The sequence below is a fragment of the Fundulus heteroclitus genome, chromosome 23 (assembly GCF_011125445.2).
Source record: "Fundulus heteroclitus isolate FHET01 chromosome 23, MU-UCD_Fhet_4.1, whole genome shotgun sequence".
NCBI classification, from domain to species: Eukaryota; Metazoa; Chordata; class Actinopteri; order Cyprinodontiformes; family Fundulidae; genus Fundulus; species Fundulus heteroclitus.
The window spans coordinates 21304893-21328973 of NC_046383.1; the positions used below are offsets into that span (position 1 = coordinate 21304893).

The 24081-nt window shown below is 40.5% G+C and overlaps 1 protein-coding gene across 3 annotated transcripts in view; it reads left to right on the forward strand.

Annotated features, from left to right (window-relative positions):
* The window catches only part of spock1 (SPARC (osteonectin), cwcv and kazal like domains proteoglycan 1), a 194545-nt gene that overhangs the window by 161025 nt on the left and 9439 nt on the right, over window positions 1-24081 (forward strand). For all 3 annotated transcript variants that reach the window (XM_036127090.1, XM_036127089.1, XM_012882163.3), the window contains 2 exons: window positions 11626-11746; window positions 23931-24050. In XM_036127090.1, coding sequence (XP_035982983.1) covers window positions 11626-11746; window positions 23931-24050 — 241 coding nt within the window. The remainder of the gene's footprint in view (window positions 1-11625; window positions 11747-23930; window positions 24051-24081) is intronic.

Below are 24081 nucleotides of genomic sequence, written 5' to 3' on the forward strand. Positions count from 1 at the left end.
CTTCTACTGAACCGCATTAGGTGTTAAAATACTCTTTCATCAAAACCACATTAACCTGTGGAGAAAGACAAACATAAAGATTCATGGGGCATGTCTTTGTGCTGACAGTGATTAGGGGAGGTCATCCATTTCCAGGACTTTCTCACTGTTTCTCAGTCAACCAACCCCCCCCCAAGGCTAATTCAATATGTTAGAGGCAGAATAAAGCACGGCTCCTTTGTCAACAAATTTCATTAAGCAACATTAGCAGCGATATCAAAGAGGTGGCAGGGAGGAAATGATGGATTTAAAATTAGAGTGTTAGAAATGTGAGCACTCGCAGGATAACACCGGGGCCTGATACGTGCATGGAGGTTCATGCACAGTCATGGTTTCACGCTTACAAATCTCCTCGTCATCATCTTGCAAACAGAATTTACATAACTCATTTCATTTTTCATTATTCCCTTTGGAAGGGTCTTGTAATTGGATTTTTTTTTTCCTTCAACAAGTCCAAACAATTTCTTTCCCTCCGCTTACCTGAAATAAGATTTGTACTGTTAAATTACATTCAGAAGTGCTCAATCTTTCCCTCTTTCTTTGCTTTAGGTTTGTACTGCAATAAATTAGAAAATGTCACTGGGCATAGCTGCGTCTGCGTCTACATGGCTGTTCCCCAAAGATAAATGACTTCCTGATTTGGCAAATATTCGCGGTAATCAGCACAATTCAAAAGGTTCAATATTTAATTTTTTGCTATCTTGTAGTCAGATATAGTGAGGATATGAACAGCTCTGCCTTGTAAACGAGCTCTCTAGAATTTATTTAATTTATTTTTTTTCAGTGTTAGAATTTTTTAAACTTGTAATCTTTCAACGATTAGATTTTTTTCACAATTTTCTTATAATTGAATGCTGGAGATTTTCTACACATAGGCTAATCACTGTGGAGTGGTTGAGCACTTTGATTTGCCTAGTTAATGAAAATAAACTTGCCTTGCCTTGAAGAGTCAGACACTGTGGTGGATCATTAGGATTCATTTGCTAAAATGTTAAATAACTGTTTCGTAAATGTTTAGTAAATTACCCATTTCACTGGCTTGCTGTACATACGAGGTTTTGCCACGTCCAGTTTTTTGAGATATGATTGCAAGAGAAAACTTGAAGCAAGGAGCATTACATTTGCATTCAGAAGACTTACACACTTATCATGGGCATTTTATCCTAATTATATTCTTTTGACGATGCTGCTGACTGGCTCTTGATTATTCTTTTTCAGTGCTGGGAATAATAGCCTTAAGATAAACGGTGTTACTAATAATGTTAGTTTTTTCAGTACTGAGAAATCTAACTACTTCCATTGTAAGGGTTGAAGCTGCCTTCAACTTAACAGAAACTAAGGGAGTGAAATCAAATATGTGCTGCTGATTGGCTGAGAAAGTATAAAGTAGTCGTGATAAACCAACCAGAGGCAGACTTGGGCGAGTGTTTACAAACAAACACATACGAACAGTGAGCACACATGATTGACAAGTCAGACAGAGACACAGTAATGGAGAGCTCGACTAACTCCAATGTAGTGTTTTTAAGTGGAAGTACAGCAATGCTTTGCTCCGGCCTACACATGGTAGAACATGTGACGATGAAATTTACGTCTAAATTTCTAAAGGAAAGAATGTCTACCTTCCCTAAAACAAAGATTATGATTACTTGATAACCACGTGACCTGGTTGCAAGCCAATGTAAACCAATAAGCTAAATAAAACGTAGGACTGAAACTTATTGAGCTGAATTGTGATAATACTACGTTTCCTCCTATGGCTATTACACGTTTTTTTAGTGAGATGTCAAAGGTTTGACAGCATCTATTGTGTTTTGTTCTACTATTACAAATGTAGAAATATTTTTTTATCGACAATTATAAAATGTTATATGATTGGTGTCTTTTTCTAATTTATTATAGACTTTTATTTGAATGTTCTAGATCAGCGTACAGTGTTTCCCGATTACAATTCCTTCTGTTAAGTGTTCAATTATGTAATCATATAGTCCGGTTTATAATAAACATTGGAAAATACATTTTGACATTCTGGTAAGGGGAATCCAAATACTTTTATAAGTGTAAACATGTTATTTTAAGCAATGCAACTGTCTCTCTAGTAATTAGTGCTTTTATAACATTGTAACCCAGTTACTTTCCCTTTTTTTAAAAAAAAAAAAGCAGCAAGTAAGTATTATTATTGCCTTTTTTAAGTAACTTGCCAGACACTGTTCTTGTTTCAAGGTAGAGTGGTCAAACAGCATTCCAACATACGGTGTCAATGATTTTTTTTTTTTTTAAACAGAATTTAGGTGAACAAATTTAAATTCAGTGTGACTCTCTTCAAATCACATAAGGTCAAACTCGTACATCCACTGCATGTCCAAACACATCTGCCTGTATACCCTTAAATGCACATGAAATTGAATGTCATCCAGCACCTGATCCATAGGGTTAGCGCGCCCTTTACAGTTGTAACAACTTCAACTCTTTGGGGAAGGCTTTCCACGAGTTTTAGGGATGTTTTTTCGGGGGAATTTTGAGCTACGTTATTTAAGAAGAGCATTTGAGAGGTCAGACACTGAATTGGATGAGAGCAACTGGCTCACTGCCTCCACTGTAATTCTTCCTAAATGTACTATTGTGTTTCTTTTATTATCAGGCACATTATTTGTTGCCTAAAACATACCAGGCATGTTTCAACAGTAACTTCCATCTTCGTCATGCGGCTGATGAAACCTCAAAAAAGGATTTACTTCAATCCTTTTTTCCTAAGCTTAGCATGCTAACTCAAAAGGTTACATCTATCAGTATTTTATATTATTTTACCAAAACAGTTATGTAAATACAACCTAATAAAACCTAATCCTTAAACTGGGCAAATTTTCTCATGTTTCATGAACGCAACACGATAGAGGCAGACACTTCAGCCATGTGGGGCATGATGTCCGTCATGCTCCCTCATCTCTTACATCTGATGCCTAGACCCCCTTACCAGACCGGGACCAAAGATTTGAAACAAAAAAAAAACATTATCTTGGACTTGTAACAAAAAGATCTGAAAGTAGGGGAAAAAATGCTGAAACTGGGAAAAAAAAGTTTTATGTGTCTTTTTAATATGTTTTATATCTCAAGATAAATGTTTGACAGCTTAATTTTTTTTTCAATTTCAACTATTTTTTTTTTTAAATAAACAATCGATTTTAATCCTTTATTGGCTCCATAGGTCAAGCTGTCCTGACAAGGGTGGGAGCAGGAAGTATTTCCAGCATGTCTTGGTGTGTTGGAGCATTAAAAAGGTCCTTTCACTGGAACTAAGGGGCTGTGCCCAACTCCTGAAAATACTGCCTCACATTATAATGTCTGCATAGGTTTCCTTCCCAGCGTTCCAGTTTCCCCTACAACTAAAAGACATACTGATCAGGTCGGCCATTAGTGGCGGCACACTCAGGCTAACCCTTCATCTGATCTCCACCATCTGATCTATATCATTTCATTATACCTTATATGTCTACTGACAAATAAAGTACTTTATTACCTTTCTTTCCTTTCCTTAATCCCCTCTGCATCAAACTTTATGCTTGACATAATGCAGTCAGGCAAGTGCCATTCTCCTGGCAGCTGCAAAACTCAGATTCAGTCATTGGATCATGAAACAAAGAGGCATTATTCATCACTCCAGAATGCATGTCTCTAGTACTCTCCAGTCCAGTAACAATGTGTTTTACACCACAGCATCCAATGCTTTGCATTGTACGTTTTCCTATTATGGTGCCACAGTGGAGTTCAGTGAGCTCCTGAGCAAACAATTTTTTTTCACAAATGTTTGTATAAGCAGTCTGCTTGCCTAGATGCTTGATTTTCTGTGACTGTGTTCACGGAAAGGAACGCTTGAATTTTGATGGGTGAGGTAGCATGTTTGGAAAAACAGAATACCTGCACTAAGTATACAACCCTACGTATATTTAGATAAATGTGTCTTTGTAGGTTGCAGGAAAACACGTGCTTTTTAAATGTGATAGAATTATTTTTTTTATCTCTGGCTAGTAGACATGGCGCAGTTCATTTGAGCTGGTTGGCACTGACATACCAAAAGGTCATTTTAGTCAGCTTTGTCTGCTCGGCAGCTCTGATGTGTGTTTGGGATCATTGTCCTTTAGGAATGTGTCCAAGTTTCAACCGTCGAGTTGTTTATTTGAGGGGAGCAATCCCCCAGTCAAACCTCAACCTAATCACCATCATGCATGATGGTTGGAAGAGTCTTCTCTGGTTTGGAACATTCGTCTGGTTATTTATATGTATTTTTTTGCTATTACTTACCCACAAAGCTGCCACACAACTGATAACCAAACATTAGAGGCTAACTGAATGCTCCCAGACGACCAGTCTATCAGTTGAATCAGTCAACCCAACTTTGCATCTGAAGAATAACTTCCGTTTCATACTTCTAAACGAGCGTCTCAAACAGTCGCCTGGTGTTAAGCTTTCAGTACTTATATCAACATCTGGGGTCTTATTAGTGTACTACTTCAGATGAAGTCACCTCATATGATGCTACCTGGGTCTATGTATGACTATTTTCTCAAGGGCATGCACCTTCTAACTTCTCACTCACATCTATGGCGAATGTAAAGTTTGTGACATGGAATGTGCATGGGGCTGGCACCAGAGAGAAAAAAATGAAGATCATTAACCAGCTTACTAGATTAAAGGCAGATGTTGTATTATTGCAAGAAACCCACAAATCAGCTACAAATGCAAGTGAGCTTAATTCACCTGAGTTCCCTAATGTGTTTGCGGCCTGCTATAACTCTAGACAGAGAGGTGTAGCAATCTTAATCCACAAAAGCGTTAGTTTTAAAATATTAGATAAAACTATAGATCCTGAAGGTAGATACATAATAATTAAAATAGCTATCCATAACCAGAAGCTATGTATTGTCAGTATATATGGTCCAAATGTTGATGACCCCTCTTTTTTCCACCAATTCTTCCTTGCACTTTCAAAACACGGGGATTGTTCACTAATTATAGGAGGTGACTTCAACTTTGGTTTAAATAACGATATAGACAGGTTGAATAAAACAGGGACTCAGCGTAGTTGGCAGTCAGTAAGTGTAGTCAAACAATACATGAGTGATTTTGGTCTTTGCGATGCATGGCGTTCTCTTCATCCTATTAGTAAAGAATACACTTTTTTCTCAAATGTTCACCATTCGTACTCTCGTCTGGACTACTTTCTTATAAGTAGCTCACTGCTGTCGGTCGTTTCAGAGACGGTAATTCATCCTATTGCTATCAGTGATCACGCTCCTGTTACTCTCACCTTAATTAATAAAAAAATAACCACACAAAACAAAAGCTGGAGATTTAATACATCACTGCTTAAAGATGAAGAATTTATAAAATTCATTAAAGAACAGTGGGCTTCATACTTAGAATACAATGATCAACCAGGTACATCGGCATCGATATTGTGGGAAGCTGGAAAAGCAGTGATGAGAGGTAAAATAATTTCTTTCTCATCTCATAAAAAGAAAAAAGAAAACAAAAAGATTCAGGAATTAGAAGAAAAACTTAAGTTACTAGATTTATCTCAAGAAGAAGGGAAGTTAGGTAAAATCCGTGAAGTAAAATTAGAATTAAACCACTATATTGAAAAGCAAAATAGATTTCTAATACAAAGGCTCCGAATAGAAAATTTTGAACATGGCAATAAGTCAGGAAGCTTTCTAGCTAATCAGCTTAAAATAAATAAGGAGAAAACTACTATATTTGCAGTTACAGATTCAACTGGTAATACAGTAAGTGAACCAGAGTGTATAAATAATACTTTCCGCGATTTCTACAAATCTTTATACACACCACAGATAAATCCATCAGAGAAGGATATTAAGCAATTTCTGGATAAAATTACACTTCCTAAATTATCAGATAACCAAAGAATGACACTGGATTCCCCGCTGACAACAGCTGAAACCCAGGAAGCTCTTAAAAGCATGCCTAATAAAAAGGCTCCAGGTCCAGACGGATTCCCTACTGAGTTTTATAAAGAGTTCTGGAATATTCTAGCCCCAACGTTCCACAGAATGTTGCAGGAAATACAGGAAAAAGGTAGATTTCCAGCTAATATGAACTCTGCCACCATCAGCCTTCTGCTCAAGCCAGACAAAGATCCTGTGTTGCCCACTAGTTATCGTCCCATATCCTTAATTAATGTGGATATCAAGATAATCTGTAAAGCTTTAGCAAAAAGATTAGACAAAGTAACTCCTCTCATAATACATCCAGATCAAACTGGTTTCATCAGAGGAAGGCAGTCATCCACAAATACACGCCGATTACTTAATTTAATTGATTATTCCTACAGTAAAAACATTAAAACCAATATATTGTCTTTAGACGCAGAAAAAGCATTTGATAGAGTAAATTGGAAATTTTTATTCGCTACTCTTCATAAATTCGGTTTTGGCGATTTATTCATAAACTGGTTAAAAATTCTATACAATTCTCCAACAGCCTGTGTCAGGACAAATAATCAAATATCTTCCAGTTTTTGTCTACAGAGGGGCACCAGGCAAGGATGCCCTCTTTCTCCATCACTTTTTGCCATCTTTATAGAACCTCTAGCAGCAACTATCAGACAAACAAAAGCTGTAAAAGGTATAAAATGCATGAAAATAGAGCACAAGATTAGTCTGTACGCGGATGATGTATTACTTTATCTCCAGCATTCAAATAATTCTCTTTTACAAGTAATTAGAATACTAGAATCTTTCTCCAAAGTATCAGATTACTCGTTAAACTGGTCTAAATCTACGGTACTGTCAATTAATTGCTCTCTCGAAAACTCCCTAAATTTACAAATGCAATCAGGAAATATTAAATATTTAGGTATTACTGTGTCGAATAAATTAACAGATTTACTTAAACTTAACCATGCCCCACTTTTAAACAGGATAGAAGAGGACCTTGAAAGATGGAAATCGCTTCCAATCACACTTATGGGTAGGGTAGCTTCTATAAAAATGATGGTCTTACCTAGAATTAATTATTTATTTTCAATGGTCCCCAATAAACCATCATCTGACTGGTTTAAATCTCTAGACTCTGCCATTTCTAGATTTCTTTGGAAAGATAAACCCCCACGTATTAGCTTAAAGACAATACAGAAGACTAAAGACAGGGGAGGATTAGATCTGCCTAACTTCCATAACTATTACTTAGCAAATAGGCTACAATACATCTCTAAATGGATAAAAAATAGTCTTTTAGATGAGCCTTGGTTAGATATAGAACAGGAAATGTGCAATAATATCATGATTTCAGATCTGCCGTTTATAAGCTCAAATATAAAACGGCATACATGCTTCAAATATATCAACATTAGTTCTACTCTGACAGCATGGTGGGAGTTCCTCAAAATGACAAAGTCATCCCTTATCCCATGCAGTCGTACACCTATCTGGAATAACCCTGATATCCTACAAAATAATAAAATGATAAACTTTACATACTGGAAGAATAAAGGTATTAAATATCTGGAACATCTACTTGACGGAACCGAGTTCATCAATTTTGCTAAACTAAATATGCAATATGGCATTAGTAAAAATAAATTCTTGGAATATGAACAACTTAAATCTATAATTAAAAATAAATATAAGCATATTAATGGTGGTTTACAAGTCCCAACTAATATAATGGAGTTCTTAGATTTAACCCCCCCCAAACTACTGTCTAAATCATACAGGACACTGACTAAAATAGATGATTCGATATCTCTTCCTATAATGAAGTGGGAAAAAGATTTATCAGGCACCTTTGAACAAAATTTCTGGGCTCAGACATGTCTAAGAACTTTCAAATTGACTAGAAACACCAACTTACAACTAATACAATACAAAATCCTTCACAGAGTACATTATACAGGACAAAGATTATTCAAGATGGGTCTGGCACAATCTAATATCTGCCCACACTGCATAGGCAATCATCCTGATAATTATTTTCATGCGTTATGGTTATGCACACCAGTCCAGAGGTTCTGGACACAGATATGTAAGGACTTATCAAGGTGCTTGAGCTGTAAGATTACACCATCCCCATCAGTTTGCCTGCTCGGTAATTTTGAGGAAAGTCCTCTGAAAAAAGAAATAGTTTACATGGTTTTTACTGCTTTATGCATTGCAAAGAAAACTATCCTCATGAATTGGAAAAGTAAACAAAATCTCAGTATCAATCAGTATAGAGATCTTTTGTTGGATCATATTAATCTAGAGACAGCATCTGCTTCCACATCTGATTGGTCTTTTTGGGCTCCTCTGATCAACACCATCACTTAGTGGAATAGGGGGCGGTGGGTTGCTTCCTGCAGGGCGCAGTGGCTGGATGGAGGGGTTCCTGGGGCCCTGGGGGCACTTGGAGTAGGGCGCCTGGTGGATCCGGCTCCGGGGTCTGTTGCCCCCATCTGGGAGGAGTTTGGGAGGCCTACGGGTGGCCTACAGCAGCCGCTTGCGGCGCTCTTTGGGAGCTGCGTGTTGGCGGACGTGGGTTACTGACCGGGTAGCTGTGCTGCCGCGGGGTGGGGCGGGGGGGGGTCTGGGGGTCTGGGGTCCCTGGGGCGCGCCGCCCTCGGGTGCGGGCCCCGGCGGGGCCTCGGGGGTTCCGGTTCCGGGGGTGTGCCGCTTTTGGTGTGGGCCGGCGCGCGCCCGGGTGTCCGCCCCTGCACGGGGCCTCTGGTGCGCTGGGGGGTCTCGGGGCCCGTTGAGCTGGTAGGGGGGCATGGTCATTAACACCTCTGGGCAGATGCTCTTCTCCTTTATTGGAAAGGCACTCTGCCAGTGGGGGGAGGGGGAAAGGAGGGGGAGTAGGGATCTACCCAGCCTGGATGTCTACTGTCGAATGTATGGTGAGTTGTTTGAACGTTAGTGTTGGGGAGGGATTAAATCCACGGGTGGGGGGGGGGGGGGGGGGGGGGGGTTGGGGGGGGTTGACGTTCTGGTGGGCTTGTGTCCGGACCCCTGTCCCGGTCCTGGTCTGTGTCGTCTTCCGGTGCGGGTTTCACCTGGGGGGTGGGGTTGGGGTGGCTCGTGCGGGCCGGCTGGCCAGGGTCCCCCCCTCTTATTATTATTATTATTATTATTATTATTATTATTATTATTATTATTATTTATTTATTTATTTATTTATTTATTTATTTATTTATTTAGTTTAAGTAGGCTTGGTGGGTGGGCTGGGGGGGGCTTAGGTGTTGGTCCTGGTGGGTGGTTGGCTGGCGGGCCCTACGGCCTCTCCCTGGCCCCCGGGCTACGGTGGTGCCGCTGGCGAGGCCCCCTTCTCTAGGTGGGGCTTTCGGGGAGCGGGGGTGCCTATTGGAGTCAGTAGGGGAGCTGGCTCCCTGGGTTGGCTTCCCAGTCATTTGCTCCCCATCCCCGGACTCCTCCCTCTGCCTGCTCCATCACGCCGCCACACATGCAGGTCATGAGGGAGGGGGCGTTACTGGAGGTTGCCACTTTCTGGTGACGCCCCTCTCCCCAATTTTATTTTGCATCTTAGACACTTTCACTTCAAACATTTTTCACATCACACACTCATATAGGCCATGGTGGGGGGGGGGGTGGGGGGAAGACGTCTGGGAGGGGGCTTATGTTGTGTGGGCCTCACCTCGGACGGCTCCCTTCACCTCCTCTCCCACTTAGACATTGAGGGTTCTGGGCAGTCACACGGAAGGGGTGCGCTGGCAACAGCTACCTTCCGAAAGGGGGGTGGGCTGTGCCGTGCATCCCCTTCGGCGCTCCCAGTTTTTAAACGCACTTGAGAACAACATGCAACAACACAACATTTGAGCAGGCGTAGGGAGGGTCGGGGTCTTCTGCACACCCCCGTTCTCCGATGGAGGCAAGGAGTCTGGGGCCTGGAGGAGGTGCGGGCCACTGTGTCCGGGGTCTTGGCGGGGGGCTGCGGTGTGCAGTCAGCGGCCTACCAGGTCTGGGGCTGATGCCTCCGCTCCCCCCAGGGGGCGGGGGGCAGGGATGGCAAGGGTAAGGTGGGGGGAGGGAGTGGGTTTATTAGGTATTTAGGGGGAGGGGGGGGGCTCTGGCCGGGTGGCTCGTGCGGGTCGTGTTGGCCCGCCCTCTTGGGGGGGCCCGGTCCGGGGGGCGTCTGGTCGGGGGCCGGGGCCGGGGGTCGGGCACAAGCAGTCGTATAGTCGATTTGGGGTGTCCCCCCCCCCTTTGGTCAGTGTTGGATGTGAGTGTTATGTGGGAATGTGTGTACAGCGTCTTTTTTTTTTTTTTTTTTTCTGTGTGTGGCGAGTGGGGCACAAGGGAGGGATGGGGTGAATGAGCTTTTTTTTTTTTTTTTTTTTTTTTTTTTTTTTTTTTTTTTTTTTTTTTTTTTTTCAGGTATGGGTGTGGTCCGCTCCCTCTCCCAAGAACATCTCAAGTCTCCGATAGGTGCGGAGCCCATCCCCCCACGTCCTGCCCTCCTCCACTTCGTTGGCGGGCGCCTTGGCCCCCTGGCGCATTGGTTGGCTTCGGGTTTGGGGCGGGTTCCCGGGCGTGCGCCGGCCCGCTCCTGGCGGCCTCTTCGCGGGGCCTGGCCCCCCGGGGGGCGGCCGGGGCCCTCGTCGCGGGGGCGGGGCGCCCCTGGGGCCTCTGGCCCTCAGGGCCCATGGCCGGGACCACTTCAGCGGGGCTGGCTGCCGGCGGAGCCCACGGGCTCGTCTCCGCGGCTCTTGAGGGCGTCGGCATTGCGGTGGCTGGGGGATTTCCTCGGGGTCGTCTCTGCTCCTTCCTTGGGGGGGGGGTTGCAGATATCCTGTGTCGGCCCCTCCTGGGCGACCTGCTTTAGGGACCCCTTTGGGAGTCCGGGGTTACGGGTCCCCTGACGCCTGCCTCTGTGCTCGGGGAAGGTGGGTCTTTGGTTCTCCACAATCACTATCAAGCTATTTCTGGATAATCTTCACCTAAACTAGTGCACTTTCACATCTCCCACAGGTGCTGGGTCCCAGGTATTAAGTGTTCACTTATATACAGTAATCTTATAATTTATTTATTTATTTATTTATGTTGTGTCACTTTCTTTTTTCAAATATCACATTACACATGTCAGCTTACATAATAATATATATGATTTAGTAATGGCATCTAGGTGTTATTAGAGTGTATCTGTTGCTTTATGTCTGTTGGTTGTGCTGTTCTTTTTGTGTCTCTTTCCAGGTGATGGAGCAGACAGAGGACATTTTATCATTCTCTTCCTTTTATCTCCTCTTTCTTTCACCTCTACTCTTTTTTTTTCTTTTCTTTCACTTTTTGTTCTTCCTTTACTCTCCCATTGTCATGTCCATATAATTTGAAATTCTCCTTGCAGGAATCATAATAAAGCTAAAAAAAAAAAAAAAAAAAAAAAAGATGAAGTCACCTGCTGATAGCACCTGGAGAGTCCTATGCAAGACAGAGTTCATTTTGAGAAGAAATGGTGTGATGTTTCAATTTTCTCCCTATAACTTTTCTTCAGGAGCTGAGTCAGATGCCATAACATCAAAATCTGATTTAATCCTCCAGTGCAAATAAAAAATGTTTCTTTCTTCTTTGGTCATTTCAGTGTAAGTTGGAGTTTCAGAGCTGCTTGTCTGGGAAGACGATCTCAGTTAAATGTGATGGACAGTGCCCCTGCTTACCTGGTCAGGAGTTCAGCAAACCATCCCATAATACAGAAAAGGCTGGTAAGTACAGAGCTTTCCCAGCAGACTTTTCCTCTAGTTAGAGGCATAAGTAGGTCAATTAAGCTGTTCCATATTTGTCTGCTTTTGTCTCTGCATGTGATTTAATGAGTGCTTTGAACATGTAGATGATTCAGGATGTTGTGGGGAAATTGGGGTAAGCAGACAAAGGAATGACTGAAAAGGATTTAAGTCATTTTAAAGGCCCAGAAACTTACCATTGTGACTCACTTCCCACCTCACTAAAGCCCTTCAACTGGTTCTTTTTCAAACACATTGGTAATTCTCTGTGTTTTCATTTTTTTTTCTCTGTGTCATCCTTCCCTTTACTCGTGTTATTTTCTTCCCCTCCTCTCCCGTCTCCGCAACCCCACCCGCCACCCCCTACCCCCATTATGTGACAGCTGCAGGAACTGGTGATGGAGTGAGTGTGTGTGTCTTATTGTTTGTCATGAAAATGGGATTTTGGCAGATGGATGGAGGGATTGTGGTGGAGAAATGCAATTTAAAAGAAAGCAGCAGAGAAAAGGATGGATTGTTATTTTTACAGGCTTCCTTTATCTTGAGCAGGGAGGTGGGGAGGTGGTGTTACTGAATTTGTTGTGAATAACTGTTTGCCCCTTCATCCCTCTGTCTGTCCCAGCCTTCCCTCGCAGATCTATTCTAATCAGCCTCGGATTAGGGGTATTTATAAGGATGCCAAGGTTCCTTAGGCACATTTTATTGGGAACCAAGACGGTCTCCTAATTAAGGGCAGTGCTGACTTTGTCTTACGTTATCCCCTAATAGTTTAAGCTTGAATGATGGAGAGATCAAGGATTGATGCGGTTACAGAAGAGCCTTTTACCTGCTTGACTTCTGTCACATTAATTCCTACCTGTCTTTGCTCAGATTAAACTATAATTATGTGTTCAGTTTGCTGAGAGCATGGTTCTGTGAGTAGACGGTGTTCATGGGTTTTTGTCAGGAGAAAGAAAGTCTATTTCTGAACCTTTGCAAATGATTAGGCTTTTTGTACCTCTTTTTGTTGTTCATGTTTCAAATTCCGTTCCTTCATTCTTGCTAACTCTTCCTGCACTTTTCAGAACGGCCAGTCCTTAAACTATCCACCAGACAGCAGGTTCAAACATTTGTGCATTTGGAGGTGCCAGAGATTTTTCAGTTTCACATCAGATCAACAAGACAAAATGGTAAACAGATGGGAATAGCAGTAAGTGCAGAAAAAAAATTGCTCTGCGTGTCATATTGCATTCCCATGGAAACAGTTAAGCGATTGTTGTAGTGTGATGTGTGCAGTCTACCCTCTGTGCTTATTGATAGTTACAGGTTCAAGCTGGATTTGAACATTTTACAGCACAATTGCATATATCTCACCTGCACCTTTAGCATCATAAGCCTTTTTTTGAACAACAAACTTCTTTCAGCTCTCAGTATTTGGTTCAGTGTTGTTTTATCTCAGGATATCCAGATCCTAATATATAACACTATGATGCAGAAATATGTAAAAGTTAAACTTCACAAGTGTTTTAGAATAATTTCAGCAGGGTACACCAGGGTTTGCAAAAATATCAATAGCATTATGTTGAATAATATCTTTAAAAATGCTCCAAATTTTATTTCAGTGGTGCAAAGATAAGTTCAAATGTTTTTTTTTTTGTGTGTGTGTTTGAAGACTGTGCTTCTTGTTAAACCTCCTCTGCAACCAGTTCTGCTGTATAACAGCATTATTTACTCAACCATGATGCCTTGTGTTTAGTGGAGCGACTGCAGTAAGTGTAAATTCACAAGAATAAACAGCAAGTTTTGCCATATTGCAGTATAACTCGCTGGCCGGTGTGCAGCTACCTTCAGTATGAAGCTGTGTATCTATTTTTTATTGGATAAAGACTGAAAAGTGTCTCCTTTGAAAGAACATGTGTACATTCCAAAAGCCCAGTCTACCAGAACATGAATGTATTGCTATTTACCAAGCCAAAACCCAAAATAAATATCAGTGTTAAACAGCCTTTTAACAGTAAAACAATAAAGCAGCAGAAGCAGAAAGACAAACATTGAGAAAAGAAGAAAAATATATTCGAGGGAGCCTACGTGGAGAGCCAGAGTCATTCACACCAACCTCTCTCATCCATGTCTTTTATGGACCTTGCGTTTTAGTTCCTTTCACTGGAACTAAGGGGCCAAGCCCAGCTCCTGAGGAACAACCCCACACCACAATCTCCTCTCTCCACCATCCTTCACACTTGGCACAATACAGTCAGATGAGTTCCATTCACCTGACAACTGCCAATCCAAGACTCGTCCATCAGATTGCCAGATGGAGAAGCGAGGTTCATCAACACGCCTGCACTGCTCTAGAATCCAATGGCACCGTGCTTTACACCACTGCATCCAACGCTTTGCATTACACTTGTTGATGGATGGATTGGATCTAGCTGCTCGGACATGGAAACCCATTCCATGAAGATCTCTACACACAATGCTTGAGCTGATCTGAGATTCTGGAGGTCTCTAGCGATTGACTTTGCAGAAATATGGCGAATTATGCACACTATGCGCCTCAGCATCCACTGCCCCGCTCCGTCAGTTTACATGACCTACCACTATGTGGCTAAGCTGATGTTGTTCCTAATCTCTTCCCTTATGTTATAATAACTCTGACAGTTGACCGTGGAATATTTAGAACAAGGAAATTTCACGACTGGACTTTTTTTTTTTTTTTTTTTTTTTTTGGCATAGGTGATATCCTATCACAGTACCAGACTGGAATCCACTGAGCTCCTGAGAGTGACCCATACTTTCACTAATATTTGTACAAATGGTCTGGCTGCCAAAGTTCTTGGTTTTATACACCTGTGGCCATTGAAGTGATTGGAAGATCTGATTTCCATTATTTGGTTGGATGAGCGAATACTTTTTGCAATATCTTTTTAGGAAGGCTTATAGCGTTAACAAACTGGATACTGTCCCACCTTGTATTAGTAGTGGTGATCTTTTACTTCTGAACTCTGAAAAGATAATGCTTTTCATTTAGTGTTGTGTGTCAGAGTATTGAGTCTGCAATGCCTAATAATATATTAAATGGAAACAAAGATAAACTATGTCAATAACAGATTCTGTGTCCACGACTTTTTGAAGATATGATTTTTTATGTGTCTCTGACAAGACAAAATTTTCTGCCTGAGTGCCCATCTGCTCCAACTACCTGTATGTCTGCCCTCTCTCTCTTCATTAAACTGACAAATGCTTTGAAATGAAGTATTTCAAGAGTTCAAAACATGTAGGCTATGAGTTGTGCGTGAATGCCCTTTGTATGAAAAGGCAACCATTGTTTGCGCGTGTAATGGGAGGAAAGGTTCATAATGTTTTCAGCAGCGCTATTGTGCTACGTTTTGCACTGAACAAAGTTGGGGATTCCACAAACACAAACATTACTGAGACTTACTGCCTGGGACACAAGTCCTTTAGTTATTAGGCTCCTCTCCTGTGGAACCAACGGCCAGTTTTTGTCCATGAGGCAGACACCCTGTCTACTTTTAAGACTAGACTTAAAACTTTCCATTTTGACAAAGCTTATAGTTAGAGTCGCTTAGGTTACCCTGAGCTATCTCTATAGTTATGCTGCTATAGGCTTAGGCTACTGGAGGACATTAAGATCTATTTCTCCCACTCTGCTGAGTTCTCCTAATGTTCTCCGATTTGCATTGTTTGTTATTTCATCTTTTACATTTTTGTTCTCTGTCATTTCATTTCTTTATAGTAGGTACACCTGGTCTGGTGTTCTGTTAGCTGTGACATCATCCTGGGGAGGCAGATCATCCACTATTACCAAACGTAGAAAGGATCCATGTGTGCTTCTGTGCTTTTTCCCCTCTTTTTTTGTGTCTCTGCTCTGTCTTCTCTAACCCCCAGTTGGTCGAGGCGGATGACCGTTCACAATGAGCCTGGTTCTCCTGGAAGTTTTTCCTTCCTGTTAAAGGGGAGTATATAAATAAAATTGAATTGAATTGAATTTAATTACCTATTTGTCTAATGCTGCAGGATTATAGGATAAGTTTGGCCGTTGGCTTGGCTGGTTTGACCTGGTGCTCAGCACTGTGTTAGGCCTTCAAAACACTTTTGGGGGGAATTGATGGAAGAAAGAGTCATTTTTATTTTTAGACATCTATCAATGAAAATAAAAAGTGGGCTCCAGCAGAAAGAGCACTTTTCTCATTCAGGGCAAAACAGTAAGTGCTTGAGCACCTCTAAGGGTCTGTCTGCAAATGCATGCCAATGCTTATTGAGATATAATGAACACATAACATTGATCCTTTTTTTTAACTATTTTGTCCTCTATCTAGTGCTTGTACTATTGCCAAATTGTGTTTAATTTAGCAAATTTGCTAAATACCTTGAATTTAGGCAGTGCTCCATTCTAACTGACAATCTGTACTTTATCAAGAACCTATTTTAAAAGCAAAAACCCTGATAATCAATTTTCTTTTATGTAGTTGTAAATAAATTCAGACAGTAAGGGCTTGACAATGCAGGACATATACCATCAGATATTTCCAGTCCTTCTAATTTAGCTTCAGGTTTGCAGTTCCTTTTTGTTCAGTTTCATTTGTATTTTTTTTTTAGTCAACTTTATATTCATTGTTTAATTTACTAAATCCAAATCGTCAATGAAGCTGAGGATTTTGAATGTCAAATATTGCTCCATGTTTTTGAGACAAATGTATTTATGAATCATTAACTTGCATGTTTGAAATCCTCTGCAGCTGTTGTTTCTGTTGCTGTCAGCAAAGGTTTGTGAGTTGTCACTGTGGCGCTGAGATGTAATTTGATCTGTCATCTCCCCTGCTGCAGCACTGCTGTCACAGCGAGCATCAACACTTCCCCATGTAAAACACTGACTCAAGCTGGCACACAGCGATTCAGCAGGTGAAAAGGTGTAAAGCCATACGTCTGTGCTGATTATGGTCAATGAGATTTTTAAAGTCCAAATGTTACATTTTGGGTCAGCTTCTGTGAAATGAATACAACGAAAGGAAAAAAAAAAAAACAAAGAACGCTGGTAGAGCCTGAACCGGATAAATCCACTAACTAAATTAGTTTTTTTTTTTTTCTGGCATTCCTGTCTCTTAGCTCCACATGCAGCACACACGAGTACAGAGTGTGCTCTCCTCTTTTCTGCCTCCACACTTCCTATCCCTTACCAACACGTGCCAATTGCGTAGAGATTTTCTTTAAGAGCTTGTAGATTAGTTCTAGTATGTCTTAACAAGACTGCTTTTTCATGTTTTCTGCTCCAAGAACACATATTTAAGAAACAGAGAACGCTGCCAAGATCACCTTTGAGCCATTGCATTTATAATTCAGTGTTCTGTTTGCTCTTATTTCTTTATTTCATGGCAGTATGGTAAGTTGGCCGCTAAATCTAATTACAAGAAACTCCCAATCTTCCAAAACAAAACATTTTCTGTTCTTGGGAAATATGTAGTGACAACTTATATCACTTCAACTCTATATTTAAATTCTTGTTTGTGATTCTAGTTGGTTTAATAGTCTTAGTAGAATCTGCCTGCACGGTTTATACAAAGGAATTCACTGCTTGGTCTGCAGAAGTCAGCAAAATTCAATGCTCACCGTGTCTGAACATTTTGTCACTTACTTCATTGGTCAAATTTAGGTAAATTTCTTCAAAGAAACTGAGTTTATAGGATTTTTAAAAAAGCACTCAAATGCTCAGTTACTTGTCGCTGATATAGACGTCAACAGCTAATATGTAACCAATCATTGTATTAGTGTCCAACTGATATGCCGATTGCTGTTGTTTCTCACTTAATGGCTGTCAATGTTGAGTGAAGCTTAGACATAAAAGTGTTAACACTGTATGCAGGTATGTCTGTCATACTGTAAGTGGTTTTTCGCCTTTGTAACCAATACAATTATGCATGGAAACTGGAACTTCTAAATAGAAAAAAGGCACTCAATTTTGATGACGATTTATATATATGATTCTGTATCTTTATCTGAATTGGTGATAACTGAGACAAAAAAATGGCACAAATCCAGTTGTCTTTGTCTGTGAGGAGATAGCATTGTTAAGGTTCTCAAGCAGAACTTGTGCTCGAACTCTGAAGTACTGAGGAGCCTATATTGCATTATTATACTTCAGAAGACCTTTCCAAGAAACTACACCATTGGCTGTTCTTTATAATATATTGTGTTTTGACCAAATCTGCATCATTTGTGAAAGCACACCTAACTTAATTTATTAAAAAAAAATAATGTCACAGAAAAGAAATTGTTAAAACTGCCATGTTTATTCCACTTGAAGGTCCATTAAACATTATGTATTTCAAGCTTTAATTTTGACAAGATGGAGAAAAATAACCATGTCGACTCTTAAGCCAGATAGATGTTTGTGACTTCTTTATTACTATGTACTTTTCTAATTAAGAGGAGAGTATATTGAGTTCAGAAGGCCAAATGAGCATCTGATCCAGTGAGAGGGAGAGAGAGATAAAAACGAACAACCTAGCCGTCTCTGCCGGGAGGACAGAGTAGTTGCTGGACTACACTGCTCTGTTTCTAACGTAACGGCAAAATAAAATTCACTGTTATACGCTGGTGTAGCCTCTCATTTTCTCCGGGGTTATTACTTATTTTTCTATTCTTGGTTACTTTCTTTTCCTTCTTAAAGCTCCAGCACACCCAAGTGTATTGTGCGCATACTGAGAGTCAACGCAGACTCCGCACTGACTCTGCATTGACTCTGCATTGACCTTTCACCTCTCATAGTCAAGCTTACATTTTCTTGTGATAAAGTCCTATAATTCCTACACTTGCTGCCAGAGGGATGAAGCACGGGAGGGATGGTGAAACGTTTGATTAGCTAGTTTAGCACCTAGAGCCGTTTCCTTTCCAGCAGGCACCCGCCGCACATCTGTCAGTGCAAACAGAGAGTGACTGTGGTGCCGCGTGTACTTGCAACCGCCTGCTCGGAGCAACTCAGTGTATCAAACTGTGTCACATATAAAACAATTTGAGGTGAAGACTTCTTGCCACCGACCACTTTATGGTGTAACTACTTCCCTTTCTCTTTACTATATGTATGCTTCCGATTAATAAATTATCAAACAGCATGGAATTAATTTCCACTGTTATGCTGATGGCACTCAGCTATATTTATCCATAAATCCTGATTAATCCAATCAGTTATTTCAACTACAGGCATGTCATGATGACACGAATAGCTGGATGACTTTAAATTTCCTGCTTTTAAATTCTGGCAAGACAGTAGTCCAGAGTTTTTGACTGTGGTCCAAAGTTTTTATCTTTGGACCAGAGTCCTCAAAAATAAACTTCTTAATCAATTACTTAATCTGGATGGCATTAACTTGGCCTCTGGTAACAAAGTAAAAAAAAAACCTTGGCTTTATTATTGACCAATACATGTCATTTAAATCCCATATTAAACAGGTTTCCAGGGTTTCCTTTTTTTCACCTCAGGAATATTGCCAAGATTAGAAATATTTTGTCCAGGAGTGATGCTGAAAAACTAGTCCACCTCACTAGATTAGGTTTAGAACGTAACTTTTTTTACAGTGCTTATAGTTAGAGTGGCTTAGGTTACCCTGAGCTATCTTTTTTAGTTATGCTGCTATAGGCTTGTGAAAACCGAATTGAATGGAATTTAACTCCACGTACGCGGTCATAAAAAGTTTGCTCTGCGCGTACCTGTCTGCACGGAGTCTGCCTTGAGCATGCGCTAACTCTGCGCGGACACGCTGAACAAAACCTTTTCAAGCAGACTTACCTCCCTCTCTGTCTGTCCTACCATCCCCAGACATCTGCTACACAATTATCTCAGACTATCATAAAAAGTTAAATGCCGTCACAAGAATCCCCAACTAACAAGCGCTACGAGTCCTTATGTGAGAAATGTTCTAAAACCGTATGCCTTTAAAGGTTGAAACTCCAACTGGCTTTCCTCTGTCCCTATCATATTTATCTGTACCTGTCTCTGAGACCGAGTACAGAGTCTATTACTGATTATTATCTGGACTAACCTTAACTTCCTGCCAGCGGGATTGCTCTGGGAGGTTGATAGCTTCGGGCACAGGAAAAAAAAAATCAGACATAGCCTTGTATCTTTTTAATGAATCTGACCTTTTATCCTCTTCATACCTCCTACCTGACTTTTGCAGTTCGTTTTTCTTTCTCCTTCTGTTACCTTGTTAAGAAGTGTCATCGTGTATCTCTGTGTCCTATCATCTGATCTCTCTCCCTACCTTTCATTTTGATCTTATCAGACTACTGAAGTTTTCAAGGTGATTACCGCCCACTTTTTCTGTTTTGAATAGAGGCTCTTTGTGTTTTCTATTACAAACTTCAGAAACTACTTATACGTGAGAAAAACCCTACTCACAATTTCAAGGCATGTCTCCTGATGTTTAATGGCATATTTGAAGATGTTGCAGTCTCAGATTTATCTCTAGAATTTACCAAGCCTGGATGACTGAAATAAAAAAAAGCCTTCTAAAAAAGTTGAATATATAAATGATTGATGTGACTAGGGATGATGCAATTCTGGCTGCTGTAGTCTATCCCGCCGTTTGACCTGCTTACCAGCAGGGATAGTAACTGGAACAGCTTCAGCATCTCAAAATAGTGCAGAATTTCATGGATTGGCAAGAGACACCAGCCAACTCCATTGCCTGTGAATCCCAGTTTGCAGACATGAAAGAGAGCACATTTGCAGATATGATAAGAAAGGAAAGAAGATTAGTCCAAGTAATGAAATTAGTGTTTGATATCTGACCTAAAGCTAAAAATCCACTAAAATGTTTTTTTTACCTGAATGACCTAATATGAAATTCAAATTGTATGCCACCCTGGACCAAAACTATAATTATTAAATGTTTTTATAGTATTAAAACAGTTCAAATAAACGTGTAACACTGTTAAAGCTGCAGAAGGGAGTTTTGAAAGAAAAAAAACATTGACTTAACAAGTGACTTAATTTAAAACAATAGCAGCCATAATAAAATAGTTATTTTTATGTTAAAACATAAAAATGGTCTAGTAAGTGTTAAATGCATCACATTATGTTAATGCATTGTTACTTTTTACTTGATTCAACTCAAAAAACATTTTAATAGTTTCTTATAAAAGTGAACATTAAAAAGCTTCACCTCCGATTTCTCAAACAGATTCCTAAAAGACACTGCAGTGTTGAACCTCCCTGGAACAACCACAGACACACAGAACTAAATCCGAAGGCCAGGAGAATTCACTCAAAAGAATAAAAAGAATAACAATGGAAAAAGTAGAAACTCTTAAGTTCCCATCGCTCTGGGATGTGCAAAGAAAAATGGGAAATGAACCACTCAAAGCAATGAAGGCAAGAAGAGTGGGGATTATTAATGTTATTTTCTAAGTCCAGAAAATAAACTAGGTTGTGTACAGCTAGGTGTGATAAGTGACAACTTCTGAAGCTTCCAGCATTGACAGAGTAAAAAGGAAAGAAAGTGGAAACAATCAGCAGAGGGGATTAAGCAGGCCTTAAGACACAGTGAGAACAACAACAAAAATTGGACTGAATTAACATGATGGATATTTTAAAAAGAAACAAAAAAAAAACAAGGAACCGTTAACAGGCCTTAGTTTTAAAAATATGTCATTGTATTCTATTTTTTTTTATCTGCTCTGGAGTGGGGAAATAAAGACATGAATGTAATATATAGACATAAACTCTGAAATTTGGGATTTTATCTGGATGTTCTTGAAGGATCATAATAGACTCAAACATATAAACACACACACACACACATACACACACACACACACACATAGAGACAGAGAGCGCCGCCTTGTAATTCCAGAGGTAATGTCAGCCTGAGAGCCCGCGAGATAAATGTTATCTGTCCTCTGATGCAGCTCCTGTCTGTTACCTGGGGCATTCGCTGTTTTATAGAAGCAGCCGTGCAGAAGCTCAAACTATTACTGAGAAATATCTTGTACGTCTCCATGTGTGTATGCAGGACATGACTTAAGAACAGGATGAGAAGTAGGACTGAACAGAAAAAAATAATCCATACACATAATGAGCAAAATTCCTAGTCTGACGTATTTTTTTACATCTCTTTGGTATGTTTGTGTGCCACTGTAATATTACATTTGTCATATTATAGATGTTTTGATCCTCCATCAGAATGCTGTTATCCAGGTCTTTATGTAGAGATTCACAGCTCTGTTCTCATCTGGTTATACCTTTGGTCTAAGCCTGTCTATGTGTGAGTATGCTTTATGAGACCCCTCATCTCAGCTGAGTTTCCGTCGCGTTTGAACACATGCAGGAACTGGTGATCGTTGTTCTGCGGAAAACAAAACCGAACATCACATTTACCCTTTGTTGTTGGACTGACAGAGGAGGTCCTGAAGGGATGTCAGGGCACGTTTGACCGGTTTTCCAAACATGGTTGTAGCCAATCAGAGTGAAGTCAACTTGGTAGAGCTGCATATCATTACGTCAATAAATCCCTTTACTGAGGAGGGACATTTGGCCTGACAAAACAACAAGCTGACGTTCTTTTTTTTAAATTAAATTCTTTGGAGCAGTGGCGCCACCAGTGGGGTGGCCAGTGGTGGCCACGGCCACCCCTGCCATGTCCTGGCCACCCCACTGGCCACCCCACTCGCCAGTGTAAATTGTAGTCGCATCAGTTTAGCATTTCATCCCATTATGCACAGCCAGCAAGGCAGCCGCTCTTCTTGAACTTCTATTGCGCTTTTATTTGTATCTGCCAGTATCTACTTTCCCTTACTAATTGTTTTGTTTTTTAATAAATGAATAAATGCACACCTAATTCCTAATATAATTACACGATTGTTGATTGTACTGTTATTGGTCTATTCACATTAAATCTTTAGTAACATTAAAAATCAAACAATAAACCAAAAGATATTAGTAGGCGTTTACTTAATTAAGATAGATTTCTACGGGCAGCTTTATTACAACAGTAGAATAAAATCCTGAAATTATGGCTTTTAGTTTCAGTGCCACCCCAAGAGTGTAAGCGGCCCCATCTGGCCACCCCTATGAAACATTTCTGGAGGCGCCACTGCTTTGGAGAATTTACATATGCAGCAATATCAGCTACATGAAATGCTTTATACAGTGATGTGATGTCATCTTTAGGGGTTATCAAAGTGGATTTTGCATGATGAGTCCCCTTTAGGAAAATATGACTTTAATGTGTATCGAGATGTAGTTATTATTTAACTCTGTTTGTAGTAGAAAACTCAGATCCCGACCCTCTTTCCCCTTTGTACTGTAATACGTGAAAAACTTGCAGAGGTTAGACTGGACGTCTCGGCACAAGCTGGAGAATAAGTCTGCCCTTTGCACTCATCTATCAAGCTCTGAAAAGAAAAGGAACGAGGAGGAACATCCTGTCAATCACACGGAGGATATGGAGAAAAGAAGACAGAGACTGAAAAACAAGGCACAGGTCTGCTTTTTTTGTAGGCAGACTTTGTCAGTGCGAGAGAAACAACCAAGGCTTTTTCTGCACTCTTGCTTATGTTTTGTTTTTTGTTTTTTTTATTGAAGGTGTCATTAAATAGATGCTTCAATTGGTGATCCGTGTGGGTAGAATGATGAACAGAAGCATCGACATGCATGGCTCTGCCGCCCCAGCTTTCGTTATGGTTCCACGGAGGAGTGAGATCTAAGATAAATGTACAAACACACATTTATCAAAAATAAATAAATAAATCCAACAGCCACTGAAAGATGGCCATTTATTTTACTATTTTTAGCCAAGAGGACACAAATTTAAAAAATAATCTGTGTTATATGAATGTCCGTGTTCAACTGGATTCCCCATAAAAAAATACATTTTTTGATCAGGAGTTCAGCTCCAAATGGGTGGAAATGAAAGCAGACAAGGAAACAACAAAATAGTCACTGTGTTTGTGTGCGTTACAGTCAGCAGATAACAGAAGCTTAGAGCGCGTTATCAGCCCTCTCCGTTTGCTCGGGGAGGAAGAACAAAAGAAAGAAAACATTCATAAAGTGAAACTCCGATAAGAAGCTATAGCGACGATTTTTTTTTTTTTTCTACAGCGATAACATGAGCAGAGTGACTGCATGCCTTCTCATTATTTCGTTTTGTATGTGTCGTTTTGTGTGCAGGCTGCTCGGATGCAGAGCTCCACAGTCTGGCTGCCAAACTGAAGGACTGGTTTGGAGTTCTCCACCTCGATGCCAACAGAGACCTCAAATCTTCTGACAGTTTTGACTCCACCACTGGACGTGAGGGCTTTACTTTCTCCTTTGTGATATT